The sequence below is a fragment of the Ranitomeya variabilis genome, chromosome 3, assembly GCF_051348905.1.
Source record: "Ranitomeya variabilis isolate aRanVar5 chromosome 3, aRanVar5.hap1, whole genome shotgun sequence".
NCBI lineage: Eukaryota > Metazoa > Chordata > Amphibia > Anura > Dendrobatidae > Ranitomeya > Ranitomeya variabilis.
In genome coordinates, this window is record NC_135234.1 from 452,304,246 (window position 1) to 452,322,130 (window position 17,885).

Here is a 17,885-nt window from a genome sequence, read left to right on the forward strand (position 1 = left end):
GAAGGCCTGCTGCACAAAGTCTCCTCTTAACAGTTGTTGTAGAGATGTGTCTGCTGCTAGAACTCAGTGTGACATTGACCTGGTCTCTAATCTGAGCCGTTGTTAACCTGAGATTTCTGAGGCTGGTGACTCGGATAAACTTATCCTCAGAAGCAGAGGTGACTCTTGGTTTTCCTTTACTGGGGAGGTCCTCATGTGAGCCAGTTTCTTTGTAGCGCTTGATGGTTTTTGCCACTGCACTTGGGGACACTTTCAAAGTTTTCCCAATTTTTCGGACTGACTGACCTTCATTTCTTAAAGTAATGATGGCCACTCGTTTTTTTTTTACTTAGAATTTGTATTATGGCAAGAAAAAAGCAGCTAACAGTCTATTCTGTAGGACTATCAGCTGTGTATCCACCAGACTTCTGCTCAACACAACTAATGGTCCAACAGCATTTATAAGGCAAGAAATCCCACTTATTAAACCTGACAGGGCACACCTGTGAAGTGAAAACCATTCCCGGTGACTACCTCTTGAAGCTCATCAAGAGAAAGCTAAGAGTGTGCAAAGCAGTCATCAAAGCAAAAGGTGGCTACTTTGAAGACCCTAGAATATAAGACATAATTCAATTGTTTCACACTTTTTTGTTAACTGTATAATTCCACATGTGTCAATTCATAATTTTGATGCCTTCAGTGTCAATTTATAATTTTCATAGTCATGAAAATACAGAAAAATCTTTAAATGAGAAGGTGTGTCCAAACTTTTGGTCTGTACTGTATAAAGGTACATTGGTCTTGTGTGCTTGTTCCCCTACATGCTTGCTACTAAGAGACCAATTGATCTGACTGAAATCTTCATCATCTGCCAAAAAAAAAATTATCTGATGACCATAGAAAACATTGACAATTAAAATGATTTTTGCTAGTAAACAGGTTTTGAAAGACAACTCCATTATCGGGAACACAAAGGTTTAATTTTTTTATGATCTTAACATATCCATTGGGTATAAACTCTCAACGAACCTAATTACAAAACAGTAAAACAAAAATTAATGTTTCTATTGCATAGTCAGAATCCCTGCAAAATAGTTGGCCCAACCCACTAAAGTCTAACATGGATAAAACCTCTAAAAGTAAGTAATATATAATTGGCAGATTAATTCCAATGATTGTGCTGATGTCTAGTTCCAGATAGACATCCTCTAATATGCAAAGCTCGATGATCCAAAATAGACTAAGCAAGTATGGGAGTGCCTCGGCCAGAAGCAATTTCCCCATAGTCACCCAGCATTTTGGGCTTCAGTTGCAAGTAGGTAGTATGTAACATCACAATACTTGTAGGAATGGGAGAAGATCAACACTAAGTCTGTCCTCCAAAACGTTTCAAAGATGCCTGCTCTTCTTTCTCAGTAGGAGGAAGAGCAGGTATCTTTGAAACGTGTTGGAGGATAGAGTTGATGAGGTTCTCATACTACTCCGTACAAGTACTGTGATGTCACATACTACAGCAAACACTGGAAATTAGAGACTATCTAACTGGAACAACACACTGACACAATCACTGGAAGTGATATGCCAACAGCGGGACAGTTTTAAACCGAGACTTCTTATCAGGCTAGTTGTGTTGGTATCATGTCTTCCACGTAGTGCTACCTATTCACTAAATGATATTGTTTGTAGATGTTGCGAGTTCCCATATATTGCTGGCAGTGCATTTATTATTTTTAACTATACAGTGGCATGTAAAAGTTTGGGCACTCAAGTTAAAGATGACACATTTCCTTTGTATTTTAGGCAAAAAAAAAATCGTAATTTTTAAAATGAAAAAAAAAAAAAAAATAAAATAAATAAATTACTAAGTGAAAAATGGTCTGACGCAAAAGTTTGGGCACCCTTGCAGATTTGTGTGCGCAGTTAGGGTTATGGCTTGTTCGCCATCACCTTTAGGAAAGGCCAGGTGATACAAGTTACCCAACTTTATCAAAATCCAGGCTCTTCTAAGCTTGTGCCAAAAACATAATCATGGGTTCTTCTAAGCAGCAGCTTAGTACTTTGAAAATGAAAATGGAGGAGGCCCTCAAAGCAGGAGATGGCTATCAGAAGATAAAGCGTTTTCAACTTGCCCTTTCCTCAGTCAAATATGTAATTAAGAAATGAAAGTTAACAGGAACAGTGGAGGTCAAGATAAGGTCTGGAAGACCAAGCAAAATTTCAGTGAGAGCTGCTAGTAGCATTGCTAGAGAGGCAAATTAGAACCCCCGACTGACTGCAGAGGAACTTCAGAAATATTTAGCTGACTCTGGAGTTGTGGTCCATTGTTCTACTGTTCATAGACATCTGCACAAATATGGCCTTCATGGAAGAGTCATCAGAAAAAAACTCTCCTGAGTCCTCCCCATAAAATTCAGAGTCACAAGTATGCAAAAGAACATCTAAACAAGCCTGATGCATTTTGGAAACAAGTCCCGTGGACTAATGAGATTAAAATAGAACTCTTTGGCCACAATGATCAAGGTTATTTGTGGAGAAAAAATGGCACAGGATTTCAGGAAAAGAACAGCTCACCCACCATTAAGCATGGGGGTGGATCAATCATGTTGTGTTGCAGCAAATAGCATGTGAAACATTTCATGTGCAGAGGAAATAATGGATTCAATGAAATATCAACACATTTTTGATGCAAACATAACATCTGTAAAAAAGCTGAAGTTGAAAAGAGGATGGCTTTTTTAAACGGATAATGAACCTACACACACGTCAAAATCCACAATAGACCATCTCTAAAAGCACAAGCTGAAGGTTTTACAATGGCCCTCACAGTCCCCTGATCTGAACATCATTGAAAATCTGTGGCTAGACCTCAAATTTGCAGTGTATGCAAGACAACCCCGGAATCTCACAGAACTGGAAGAATTTTCTAAGAAAGAATGGATGAAAATCCCTCAAACATGAACTGAAAGACTCTTGGCTGGTCACAAAGAGCGTTTACAAGCTGTGATAGTTTTAAAACGGCATACTACTAGGTACTAACCATGAAGGGTGCCAAACTTTTGCATAAGCCCATTTTCCTTTTTGTAATTTTTAAAATGTAAAAGATGATAATATGCATATTTTTTGCCTAAAATACACACTATCTTTAAGCCTTTTAGAGGTCATTTCATACTTAATTTACTTAACTGTTCACAATAACAGTAATTTTGTCCAGGCGTGCCCAAACTTTTACATGCCACTGTATCTACTGCCCGCTTTTAGTTACCTGTGCAAATAGTTTGTATACATATCTCAAATAACCTGGCCAATATGTAACCTTTGCCTACTGAATACTAGTTCATCTTGTCTGGTGATTGACAATCAAAATAAGGTCTAATAAATTCTAGAGCAAAGAAAATACATGTTGGTTTCCAATAGTAAGAAACTAGATCTAAGCAATCATTTTTCAGGTTTAACTTAGAGAAGGAAACATCTGATCTATTATAGGCAATAAACACAGTATTGCTTCTGGAGAAGAAAAGAAGCCTGGGTTTAATCTCACCCTTCTTTAAGAAGAATAGGTTGCTCTATGCTCTTGTGATCTCTCCTTCCCGAGGAGGAAATCAGGTCCAGGAACTAAACAAACAGGAATATGAGTTAATGACAAAGAAAATTGGTGAATGATGTGAATATAAACAAGCCAATGTTTATAAATGGAACTGTATGTGGCCTGTGTGTCTATGAACCAAGATCATATTGCATAAATGTATTCTGGGCATGCCTCATCCCCTGCTGCATGGAATCTGACAATTAAGACACGTGGCTCTACTTGCATCAACTTCATGTTCAGGTAGCAAGTGAATCTTGTAGCAAACCACTAATGCTTACACTGTACACAATGCCGTCATGTAATATTATTAGTGTAGTCATTTTAATGAGAACCAACATCAGATTGATATAAATATATATTAGTGAGCCAGAAATGCTACCAGCTGCTTATAATAAAGGCCAGAAAATGGAAAGATACAGCTGGTCCTCTGTTGTTGGAAAATATAATATCTTTACTCATTAATAATTTGGATTAGAATATTGTAATTAATTTAGATGCCTTTTTCAAGGATTTATTTCCAAATCCTTGTTTTTTTAAATGATTTTGTCTAACCAAACCACTGTGGACAACACCAGCCACTTTGCTGTAAAGTGGGGTTTTAGGTGCCAACAACTCAGAGAATCAACAAATGTGTGTGTGTTTAGTCTTCAAAAGAGTTAACACATGCATGGACGTATAAAACTTTCCGAAGACAGCTTATGCAATCCAAGAAAAACTCGAGAAACTCACATTCTTCACAGCATCTGCATACTTTTGTTCATTAAAGTGGTCATAAAACGCAGCCATGTAGGTCTCTTTGAAACTTGCCTGCAAAAAAAACACAAGTAAAGAGGGTATAACAGCAAGGGGGTATTTAGTATCTCAACAGTAAGGAAAACTACATCAAAGCTGTTATCTAGTCTTCTGTAAAAATAGATTTGGTCACTCTATAATGGAAAGTCTTGCTGCTTTGTAATACATTGAGTTTAATCCCTCCACTTTTAATGTAAATATGAAAGTAGTCAGAGCTATGTGCTATGAATATAACATCTAGCTAAAACTTTTATGGCACCCTATTTGGTTCAATAAGGGCAGCAGCACATGTAAATCTCAACTACACAATCTGTATCCACAGTGAAAACGATTTTGACAAGCAAACTATAAAAGGAGTTGTCCAATTTAAAAAATGCACTTTTATACACCCTGGTAGGAAATTCTGAGCTAATAGGGTCCCATGTTTAGGATCCTCTCCCTTGGCCAGAGATGAGAGTGGTTACAAAGAGCAAACAACACTCCAAAAGATTTGCTCTCTCTTGCATCACACACGAAGCTCATGGATTCAAATGGAAACTGTAATGCTTCATTATCGTTATGATGATGGGGAACGGAAAATTAACACTTTCTGCCAAGTTTCCTGCAAATTACAGCTGAGCGTTTGGAATCCTGATCTAGGGATTTATAAAATGGACTGACTCCAAAAATATATAATAAACTGGGTACAGTATTTAAATGCAAATGTCCTGGATGTTTTTTTCATAAGAATTCTGGAAAGTTCTGAAATTTTATAAATGTCTGTTCCATTCCTGATCTAAGGATCTCGGCTTTAGTTGAGATGAATCTGTGCTGCACTTTATGTACAAGCTCAGTAGTAAAGAGTTTCCTTTACAGATCAGAGCAAAAAGGCACTGATAAGGAATGCCTATGCCTGTAGCCATGCACTCATCTCAAGAACTGCTAACGAGAGATGGGCGAACCTGAACAGTAAAGTTCAGCTTCTGTACCGAACACCAACTGTTGGGGCACGGACACTGAACACAGACTTCACCAGGAAGTCCGTGTTATTGTTCAGGTTTGGCTGCCCAAACACCGGGTGTTTGTCGCGCTGTCATGTGCATGGCAGCATGGCAAACTCCGCTTCTGATCAGCGGTAAAATCATCCCCGCCGGTCTTTCTGAGGCGAACAAGGTGTTAATCCCTATCCATTGGGTTGGAACATATATGATTGTATCTGATGGCTTGGCTGTAGACAATGGAGTTTTTTATGTGATCGTATACAATCGTATATGTTCCAACCCAATGGATAGGGATGAACACCTTGATCGCCTCAAAGACCTTTTTGAATCAGGGCTACCATCCAAGAACAATTGAAAACCAGATTACAAGAACCACCAGAATATCAAGGAATCACCTGCTATATTACAAAGCTAAAGAAGAAAATAACCGGGTACCTCTAGTGGTCACCTACAATCCAAATCTGGAGGTGCTAAGGGGAGCTGCATGGAAATTACAACCTTTACTACAAAAAGATGCCCAATTACATTCCATTTTTCCAGACCCCCCACTACTGTGTTTTAGACAGCCCCCAAATCTAAGAAGCATCATTGTCAAGAGCTCCCTGTCCTCTCCAACAGCTGCAGGTACCGTTCCCTGCAATCAGAAAAAATATAAAACCTGTCCATTTATAATGACCACGGACAAGATAAAGATCCCCAATTCACATCAGGACTACAAGATACCAGGTACTTTCAGCTGCATCACATCTAATGTGGTGTACCTAATTATTTGTACTAAATGTCCAACTGGGGGTCTGTATGTGGGGGAGACAGGGAAAAAACTGAGAACAAGAATGAATTCTCACCGCCACACAATAAGAGAAAAAAGAATGGATCTACCTGTGGCAATACATTTTTGTCTCCCAAATCATAGCATTATGGACATGAAATTACTTGTGTTAAAGGGTAACTTCAAAACTCAGACAGACAGAAGAGTCTGGGAATATAAACTGATGACGACCTTTGACTGTCCTAGTGGTGGAATGAATGTGTCGCATGGATTTATGTCTTTTTACATCAACTAAGGAACTTGCCCCTCAGACTATGAGGGGTCATCACAACAGAGACCCCAATCAGAGGACAATAAAACATTCCTTATCTAAGAACTGGCCCAACATTTATGGACATAACTGTTTATCACTCATGGTAATTCTGCTTCATGCTACCTGTCTTATCCATGTTTTTTTTTGTGGTTTTTTTCTGTGCTAGGTTGTGCATAAATATGTGATTCTTCAGAATTTGTATTAGTCTATGCCTGATGAAGAGACCTGAGTAGTCTCGAAAGCTTGCAATTTGTTACCATATTTTCAGTTAGCCATTAAAAGGTATCAACCACTGAGGACTCTCAATTCTAAACATTTTTAAGAACAATGAGAAGCTAAGGATTTAACTCCTGGCATTTTCATAAAGGAGTGGAAGAACTTGCTGTTTTGCTTGTCCCAAAGAATAGGTTTATTTGCAGATGGCATTGCTGCTTCAACGAAACGTAGGAAGACACTGCTATTAGAAAATAAAATTCTTCTGGCAGCTGTTTATGTGGACCCAAGTTATCATATATTGCTGGATGATCAACAGCTTACTAAAGGAAAAGAAGCTCTGACTGGAGTAGCAGTCAGGATGAGTGGGCTACAGGACTGCCAAGATCAAGAGGACATAGGTCTTGCCAGTGCTAATTGCTACCATATCTTCAGCCTCATCAGATGAGGAGTTTAATTTTGAGAAGTATTTGGACAACATGGAGCAGGCCGCAGGGAAAAAGATTCCACTCCCATAGCAAACAGATTGACCAGATTTTGGCAACATTTTTCACTTGCTCTCAAAGACGTAGTAGTGTTCAACCATTCATCAAAACTGACAGCATGAGGCAATTCCTTTATATGCTGAAATTGTTAGAGATGTTGCCCATGTGGTTACCGCTTTGCCACCAACCCAGTAGAGAGTGTAGAGAGGTTGTTCTCTAGGGTTAAAATAATTAGATTGGATTTGAGGTCATGAAGGAGGATCTGATGGAGGCGATACTATTTCTCAGAACAAATTCATAGACTGCAAATATGTTATTCAGTACATTTTTGTTGAAAACGTTTTTTCCCCCACTTACTGCATGGTGTATTGCAGATTTACAATTTCTTAAAGTTTTTGTGTTCTAAAGGTGTATTCCAATAAATATATTTTATGTTTTATCTAAACAGCTTTATTATTGTATCATAATGGTGATTAAAAGCCTGATGTAACCACTTTACTACAGTTAGTGTATCACTTAAACATGAGCCAAATATGAGGTAGTCCGAGTCAGAGAAATGGAGGAGTCTGAGTAGGAGGTTTGGCTTACCGACTTCACAGCTCTGCTTAAAAGTAAATTGGTGCCATAATTCAAATGTTATAAGACAGTGAAAACCAATAACTTGTAATTTAAACAATGCTTCCTTGATGCAGGAGCTATCTATCTAATAGGAAATGACAGGTTACCATATAATACTGGAAACTTCTTAACTGTACTAATGGATATTATGATGACTACAATTTTTCTGAATCAAAATTAGCGATTGAATCTGCTAAGGAAAGTCTGCTACATAAAAGCTTTGGCATTACAGGTGGTAAAGTGGAAGGACTAGTTCTGCAGCTTCTCATCTACTGAGTGCAAGAAAATCAATCATTCATGCTTAGATATACAGCACCGCCTGAAATAAATCCTTACTGTCTCAATGAAATATTAACTAGCAAGTCTTAGACTGAAGTTTGGATTATTAGAGTGAGACTGAATCTGTGAAAGAGTAAATGCTTAAAAAAATTAGAAATTTCCTGTGACTCACACTCTCAACCCATCCTTAAAAAAATAGAAGGGAAGAGATGCCAAGGCTTGATTCTGTTGCCCAACTGCCAGTACCATGCCCTTGGATAACACATGTACTCCTTTGAGGACAATCAGATGATCACGCTTTGGTAAAAGCAGCATAAATAATGACTCTATTGGGAAAGAGCTGCTAAAATAAACGGTGGCGATACAGTCTCCATTGCATGAAATAACGTTTTTCAAGAGTAGAAGATTAATGTTGTTGAGGGCGGTTTCGTAGTGAGCTAGTGATAAACAAGCTAACCACAGAAAAATGACGCACTGAAAAACTTAGAAATACATCAATAAATCAAATAAATGTTCATTATTGGCAAGACCAAGTATTCAGCTGCGTAGTATGCCTATAAACAAACCATATCAGTGGGCAGGAAGCCCAATGCTCTCAACTTACATGGTGATCATCTCGTGAAAACACAAAGCAGTATTGCACAGCCAGGTAAACAAAATATGGATCAAATCTACCATTTTCCATACACTTTTGATGGTTTTATCATCAGGTGTTCACAGTAGAAATACTTACAGATTTTGACTTGGATAAGCTGCCTAAAGTCTGTATAGTCTTGGAGATGAGGGTCAACGTTCTAGAAGTCTGTGGGTCCTGTGTGAAACAGTTAAAGTCATTATGCAAATTGTCTCTTCAGAGAGGAAGAGAACTAGAACTCTAGTGCCACCTATTGGAAGGTAGCAATCCTACAGGTCAATGTCAACCCTTTAAAGAGCCTTGTCACATGACTTAGGATAATAGCCAAAACCAGAATCTTAATTTGCACACACTGTTTCGGGGTACTGCCCCTCGTCAGTGCAAAGTGGAGATCTGGCTTGGCTGTGTGAGAGGCGTCCGACAGATATCCAAGGAAAAACGATACTTCTTAGTTAAAGTCATTGATCACATTTTAAACATGAAAACCAAACAGAGAACCTTCACAAAAGGCCAAGTATTCATAAAAATATTTATGTCTTTATTGAAAGATTATAAAATTAAAAACAAGGAAAATACCACAGGTACAAGAGACCAAACGGTGGGACACCCACAGCAACGACCTAAACAACAGAGTATACAACAATAGGCAAAATATAAATAGTTATATAGTACAAATTCACAATATTCACCGCTGTATGCCAGCAAGGGCACATATGAATATAAAGTAATCAATAAGTGATATATAGAATAAATAATTACAAATAAGTTAATGTACTAACACTGTGTCCATGTTGGCATCAGGCAAGCGAAGGAACAGTCATCACCTATAGTCATAATAGTGCATAAGTATACAGAGCTGAATAAATAATCAAGGCATAGTTACCAGAAAAGGACACACCAGGGGGACCCACCACACCCGAGGCGCGTTTCACACTGAAATGCTTCGTCCAGGGGTGGTGACCACCTCTGGACGAAGCATTTCAGTGCGAAACGCGCGTCGGGTGTGGTGGGTCCCTTTTCTGGTAACTATGCCTTGATTTATTCAGCTCTGTATACTTATGCACTATTATTACTATTGTTGATGACTGTTCCTTCACCTGCCTGATGCCAACATGGACACAGTGTTAGTACATTAACTTATTTGTAATTATTTATTGTATATATCACTTATTGATTACTTTATATTTATATGTGCCCATGCTGGCATACGGCGGTGAATATTGTGAATTTGTACTATGTAACTATTTATATTTTGCCTATTGTTGTATACTCTGTTAAGGTCGTTGCTGTCGGTGTTCCACCGTTTGGTCTCTTGTACCTGTGGTATTTTCCTTGTTTTTAATTTTATAATCTTTCAATAAAGACAAATATTTTTATGAATACTTGGCCTTTTGTGAAGGTTCTCTGTTTGGTTTTCATTGGTTGTTCCCTTCATGGCATTATATGGGATATAATTAGGTGTGTTCACATTTTAAACATGACAAAGGGCTACATTTCCCACACAGCTGTGGTATCTGCCACTGGTAAATCCATAGGCTTTCTATTTCTAGTACACCCTATGTAATGACACACACATTTCAAGGCCATACAAAACAGGCTGGTAAAAAAAAAATTGCTAAATAACTTCATGTTAAATGCATTGGGATGAGAAAATAAATGTAAATACAAAAGGTGGACATTTTTTAGACATGCAAAAGTACTACTAAAAACATGCAGTATGTGAAAAAAAAAATTAAGATTCTGAATAACAACATGCAATTTGAAAAATCTCCCCATAGAATATGGTCAACAGTATAATAATAAATCCAATATATTACTAAATAATTAAATCGGATAAGGATACTTATACCATTATGTGGTAAATGAGGCAAGAGCTCAGTGGAGAACATATTACGGTATACATTCATTTGCAATATGCCACAGTCAGATATCTCCAATTATAGCATTAGTTCATAGTCGTGCCCTCCTAATGTAACGCTCATATGAGCAGCTGCTGCAGAATGTCTCATTCATTAAGATTGATTCATGATGTACCAGCATAACCATATGGTCATAAACAAGCGCTAATATGTGTATATTAACAAGTAGATTACTGTGATGCAACTGAGAACTAAATAAAACCAACAAATATGTCCAGACATGAAGGTTCAGATTGAATAATCCACAGGCACAGGCCCCCCAAATATATGCATGCAACAAGTCCTGAAATAACCAGCCTACATAGTACTATTCCACACTTACATACAATATATATATTATATACAGTGGGGAAAATAAGTATTTCATACACTGCTGATTTTACAAGTTTTCCCACCTACAAAGAATGGTAGGTCTGTAATTTTTATCTTGGTACACTTCAATTGTGCATGACAGAATCTAAAAAAACAAATTGTATGATATTTAAATAAATAAATAATAATAATAATAATAGAAAAACTAATTAATACTTGGTACAGAAACCTTTGTTTGTAATTACAGAAGTCAGATGTTTCCTGTACCTCTTGACCAAGTTTGCGCACACTGCAGCAGGGATTTTGGCCCACTCCTCCATCCAGATCTTCACCAGATCTTTCAAGTTTAAGGGCTGTTGCTGGCTAGGCCACACCAAGACCTTGAACTGCTTCTTACAGAGCCACTCCTTAATTTCCCTGGCTGTGTGTTTCAGGTCATTGTCATGCTGGAAGACATAGCCACGGGGAAGGAGGTTGTTGGCCAAAATCTCACAATACATGACCCCTTCTATCTTTCCTTTAATATGGAGCAGTCATCCTGTCCCCTTTGCAGAAAAGTAAAAGGTTTCCCCCCACAATGCTTCACGGTATGGATGGTGCTCTTGGTGTTGTACTCATCCTACTTTTTCCTCCAAGCAGGGCAAGTGGAGTTGCTAATAAATACCAAAAAGTTCTATTTTGGTCTCATCTGACCACATGATCTTATCCCATGCCTCTTCTGGATCATCCAGATGGTCATTGGGAACTTCAAACAGGCCTGGACATCTGCTGGCGTAAACAGGGGGACCTTGAGTGCCCTGCATCTTTTTAATCCATGACGGCGTGCTGTGTTACTAATGTTAGAGACTGTGGTCCCATCTCTCTTCAGGTCATTGCCCAGGTCCTCCAGTGTAGTTCTGGGATCATTCTTTACCTTTCTTAGAATCATCCTTACCCCACGAGGCGAGGGAGATCTTGCATGGGGCCCCAGACCAAGGAAGAGTGACAATCTTCTTGTGTTTCTTCCATTTTCTAATAATTGCACCAACAGTTGTAACCTTCTCACCAAGCTGCTTGCCTATTGTCCTGTAGCCCTTACGAGCCTTGTGCAGGTTTACAATTTTGTCCCTGATGTCCTTAGAGAGCTTTTTGGTCTTGGCAATGGTGGAGAGGTTGGAGTGTGCTTGATTAAGTGTGTGGACAGTTGTCCGTTATACAGGTAACGAGTTCAAACAGGAGTAATTAACACAGGTAATGAGTGCAGAGTAGGAAGGCTTCTTAAAGAAATATTAACAAGTCTTTTAGAGCCAGAATTCTTGCTAGTTGGTAGGTGATCAAATACTTATTTCATACAATAAAATGCAATTTAATTATGTAAGAATCATACAATGAGATTTTCTGTTTTTCTATTTTAGATTCGGCCTCTCACAGTTGAAGTGTAGCTACGACCAAAAACTACAGACCTCTCCATTCTCTGTGGATGGGAAAGCTTGCAAAATCGTCGCCAGTGTATTAAATACTTATTTTCCTATATATATATATATATATATATATATATATATATATATATATATATATATATATATATATATATATATATATATATATATATATATATATATACACACACACAAACACACATATAAATACATACACGCACATATACACACAAATGCACAAATGCATACTGTATATCATCCCATAGACTGAAGAGCCAAGGTTATCTAATATGTCTAAAATTCTGCTGCACAACAGATCACAAGAAGAGTTTATGTGCTATTCTGAAATATTAACCTTTAAGAATTTATAGAAATGGCCTGCAGTGGCATTTAATTACACATTAATAGCCGAAACATCTTCATACATATTTTCTTTGAAAGGTTGTAAGACTACATCATTCATTATGTCAAAAGTACTGGAATAGCCAATAATAGGTCTCAATGCAAGCCACTAACTGTGTACTGCATTTATATTTGTTAATCTTGTATTATAAAGTTCTTACAATATGTTGTTTTGCTTCAGAACAATTATATGCTTTTTAACTTTTTAATGAATTTTTAGTTGTAATACAATTTGCTTTGTACTCCCCCTTTTTTAGCAACATCATAACACTTTACAATACTGTCAAATGACTGAAAAATTATTTTTTCACTGTATTACAGGCTGCTTTGAAGGGTTTTCCTATCATATAAACCGATAGGACATTGTTGGGATAAGTGTTCATTTCGCGATTGGGTGGGCAACCTCAGTGCCCTGTTGATCCTGAAATGAAGGGAATACATTGCCAGTGTAGCCCTGTAATTCTCCATCTCTAACCCACTGTGCCGGGAACATTTACAAGAGAAGGCTATGCTAAAGCAGGGATGTAACCCCTTTATGCTCAGGAAGCAGGATGGTAGCCATTAGTTCATGGAAATATCCCTTTACTTCAGGGGTGGGGAATCTTTTCTGCGAGGGGCCATTTGGATATTTATACCATCCTTCGGGAGCCGTACAAACTCCACCACAAAGTACATCCTGACTCTGGCGCTGGTTTCAGGACGTAATCTTACATTGCATGCCCTTCAGGGTTCAGTAGTGAACACTGCATGTGTGTGCTAACAGAGCAAGAAGAAATTAATGAGCTGGTTGTAATCAAAATACAGCTCCCTGCCCAAGAATGCGGTCCCTGAGAATCTGCCCGGGGGCCAGATAAAAGGTCATCGAGGGCCGTAAATGGCCCTGGGGCCTGAGGTTCCCCACCTCTGCTTTACTTAAACTATTCTGGTTCTTAATCAGTCTACTGCAAATCGATTTGCTCACTCTTGTACAGGAGACGGTTCTGTATTAATATAATCAATATATTAGAATGTAAAAAGAGAAAAACCTGGGACATCCAAAGCATGACCAGTAAGATAAAGGGGATTTCCTTTTCTTACTAACATCTGAAACTAGAAGTCCTTGGCCCAAATTCATCATGGAGTTTCTGACTTTTGGCGTTTTTATGTCAGTTCAGGCCAGCTCTGCTAAGGTGGGCAGGCCTGGGGAAAACAGAAGCATGGCGAATCTCACCGGTCAACTTAATCATACTTTGGTGCACAAAAGTGGCATAAATTATACCAGAAAGGTACCCCAGTCCCTGGCTGGTGTAACATTTCTGGCGGAGGTACCTCTTAATAAATTTGGTGCATCTCACTCCAGCGCACTCTTCATTAAGGCTGCCGTACAAAATCTCAGCCTTAATGAATCGGTGTAATAGTGTTTACAGAGAAAAGGACAATGTCACAAATGATAAAAAAAGGAGATATTTCATAAAACATGCTTCAAAGCAACCTGTAAAGAACTAGATTGTGAATGCAAAAGTATATGTACATCAGACTGTGTTCCTAGAGGCTGTCACTTGTAATGCGTCCCACACATCAAAACTGAAGTCTGGCACAGCATGTTCCTTGTGCACGGCAGGAGTTGCACTCAATCAGTTCTCTGACACTTTGCAGAAGCTAACAAGGGTCTTTCAAGGCACTTACTGGGTGGTGAGGACTGAGCTGGAAAAGGTTAGGAGACAGGATGGCAGGTGCAAAGAACCGCAGGAAAATGAAGCTGCTCACAGCGGTATATCTTACATCAGGGTCGTCTGAGAAACAGAACACAGTTAAAAAAAAAAGAAAAAAAGTGACACAATTAATAGGAAAGAAAAGACTGAACATCCACATTTTGCACCGTAATACATCGACCTGAACTTAAAAAGAAAATAAGCTTTTTTTCCCCAAATTTTTTCTATTGCCGACAAAAATCATGTCAATTATTTTTTTTAACTGTCGAAAATACTCCAAATTTGCCTGTTGAATCAACTGGAAGCAAAAAAAAACCCATACAGAATAATGTCTTTTAGGGAAATCCACTTACAAAAAATCCAGTGAGAACATATCCTTACACCTTATATTATGTATATAAACAGACATCTAAAACATTGTGCTAGTTTTCCTTAGATAGACCGATATCATAATTGTGTAATGATGTGGTCTTAAGTTCTTAAATGGGTTCAATTGTTTAAACAAGAAACTTTACAATTTACCTCTTAGAAAAAAAATCCTTCTCTAAAGAATAAAGGAATTTTTGCATTTATGGCTTACAGTTAGAGGGCAGTTTGCGGCCTCAGGCTTGCTGGTTACCTAGGTAAGAAAGTGTAGCTCTATGCTTTCATATTAGTGATAAGGTGTTACCCGAGCATGTTCGTGTGCTGAGTATCTTCGGCGTGTTCGAAAAATATGCTTGAGCCTCTGCGGCTGCACGTCTTATGGCTGTGTAAGACCTGCAACACAGGAAGGGATTGCCTGTTTGATAGGCATATTTTTCGAGCTCTGCGAAGACACGCAGCACACGAGCACGCTCGCTCATCATTCTTTCATATCCTTCTCGCATCACTCTGCAGCTGGCCGGATTGCCGGATCTGACCAGTCTCAGTGACCCTGTGCTTCTACCGTGCTGCACGGACTAAGTTTCCCTTGCTAGCAGTCTGGGAGGGCTCTCTGTATAGACCATAGGAGTATCACTAATCTCAACTGAACCTTCTAGAACGGACCACCACTGGCAACCACGAAGCTGGGAGGAAGAGGAGATGTGTGCTCTGGAAGATTTATCATAAGAGAACCCCTTTAACATCTATCCCTCTAAATAGCAAAGACCAGCACGCTGCTAGTCCAAAGTAATGGTATACAAGAAATCCTGCTTGTGGATTCCTTTAAGTATATTCCAACAACTTATCAACACTATCAGTTCAAACTTAAGCAAGTTTATTCACAATTGCGGCATTTCAGAATTCACATTGGGGCTGTTTTTCAAGCTGCAGTGTGTAGGATGAAACATCACCATAGAATAAACTTACCGTACTTTCATTTATATTATCTGGATGTGCTATGAAGTTCTTTGATCCTATCTATCCATCCATTCAACCATCTCTGCCTCAGTTCACTGGGCTGGAAAGGGCCATAATCATATTTAGGGGATTTGGTGGGTGGATGTTATTGCTGCTGTGTTGGCTCAAATTCATAATGACTTTAGAAGATTGATTCCAAACAAGATAGCAGGTCATGTTCTGTCTATGGCTGAGAAGTTAGAGGCATTTTATCACACTGGTGTTCTAAAAGCACAGACCAATTCTGTAGGTGTCTTCTGTGGTATTCACAAATCTTGCTCCTTACGTGCAGTTCTTGGTAACTTGATATATCATAGGCACCAAAGGGAAAATGGTGGTGTTCACTGCAGGAATGATACTCCTCTAATGGAAACAGGTGGATTCTGGATTGACTATTGTTATCTGATACTCAAGAATTTTTGTTTAAATAAAGGAATTTGTCACGGCTCTCCAATTTTGTTGCTGACTTAATTGTTTCTATACATAATAATTCAATATGCTGAAAGATTGAACAAGTTATCTCCGATACACCATGAATGACAACAAGTGACTTAATGAGGACCTACCAGCAGTTAGTTCTAAAAAATATGTATTAAAACAAGAACAACCTTCCTTATAGAGGTTGTCTCACCTTCTTAAATGGGCAAAATTACAAAGTGTTTGTAAAAATAAGCAACTTGCCAATTGACAGCTTACGATTGTAAAAATCCTCTCCATTCTCGAGTTTACTACTTGTTGCATAGGATACTGACTCCATCTGCAGTCTATCACAAGTGTCAGGTTTTCTAGGCTTACAAGCTGTTTGCTGGATCCAGCCAGATTCAGTGCCCCTCCGCTCCTCCTATGCTGCCTTTACATGCATCATGGGAGAAGGCACAGTTCAGACGGGCACCGTAAGCAGACCATCGTCCTGAACTGACAATCTTTAGTAGCGCACCACCCTCAGCAAGCCAAGAGGCAGAAGAGCGGTGTGCTCCTGAAGAAACATTAGACAACCCTTTTACTACAAAATGTTTAATTTAAAAGCCTTATAAACTTTATATGTTAGTTGGCAGAACTCACGGATTTTGGCAGGACTGGACAATGATTTGATGTGTATGGGGAGTGTCCCGACAGACTGAGGAGGATCTGGACATTAGAAATTTCTATACCCAATTCTTTTGCTTTCAAGAACAATAAGCTGCTGCCAGAGGCAGCTTTTTCCTGTCCCACCAACACATCGCCAGAGTGCTCATATGTATGGGAGAGTTGGGAGTTTCATCCGGCAGCTCATATGTCAAATCAGCTTAGAATAAACTTAAAGGGGTTATCTGGCATCTGGAACTATTTTTTTTTCTTCACATGAATGAGACTTGTAACTACCAGAGTACATAGAGTACGTTACATATAAGAAAAATGTGGATTTCTCTGGAATAACACATTAGATTACATATCAAGGTATTATTTTATTCAGCTTCCTACGACCTACATGTCTATATAGACAGCTTAGGAGGGTTGATCTACTGACAGATTCCCTTTAAAATACAGTTTTACACAGTCCATGTGCATACTATGGCCATTATGAAGTACATTTAATATGCTGGGTGGTATGCTCATTGGCTCATTTAAAAAACTAATAGGGCTAGTTTTCGGCTTACACTGTATAACCCATAAAGACTGCAGAGTCCAATTTTCCATTGAGAGACATTTTAAATACTAGTTTGATGGGACTTGCCAAGGAAACCATAACTTGTGTAAGACCTAGTTGCAGATCAATGCATGTGCTACCAAGAAAGAGGAGCTTGAAGAGTTAATGAACCCAATGTCTGCTACCAGCATGTGAAACGCCCGGCTCTTTGGTTCCATTACAAAGACAACAATAATTTCTAGCGAGTCTGCACTTTAATACAGGCATATGATCAGGACGATTCAGAAGGAGCATATTTTCCGTCAGCTGGGGAGGCTATACAAGCAGTACACACAAGGTTGTTATTTTGCCTTTCTCTTGATTTCACCACAAAGAATTTGCCTCGTAAGGTAGAAACAAAGGCTGGACAGACTGAAGAACTAGATTTGTGTGGCTAGGCATGGAGAATAACTGAGAAGGATTTTTATTCTACATCATGAACTCCTTCTGTGACTTTATTGGCATTC

At 38.6% G+C, this 17,885-nt stretch overlaps 1 protein-coding gene across 2 annotated transcripts in view; it reads right to left on the reverse strand.

Annotated features, from left to right (window-relative positions):
- The window catches only part of RASA3 (RAS p21 protein activator 3), a 231,377-nt gene that overhangs the window by 15,175 nt on the left and 198,317 nt on the right, over positions 1-17,885 (reverse strand). For both annotated transcript variants that reach the window (XM_077296562.1, XM_077296563.1), the window contains exons 15-18: positions 14,365-14,471; positions 8,748-8,825; positions 4,295-4,372; positions 3,518-3,591 (exon numbers count right to left, since the gene is read on the reverse strand). In XM_077296562.1, the coding sequence (XP_077152677.1) occupies positions 3,518-3,591; positions 4,295-4,372; positions 8,748-8,825; positions 14,365-14,471 (337 nt within the window). The remainder of the gene's footprint in view (positions 1-3,517; positions 3,592-4,294; positions 4,373-8,747; positions 8,826-14,364; positions 14,472-17,885) is intronic.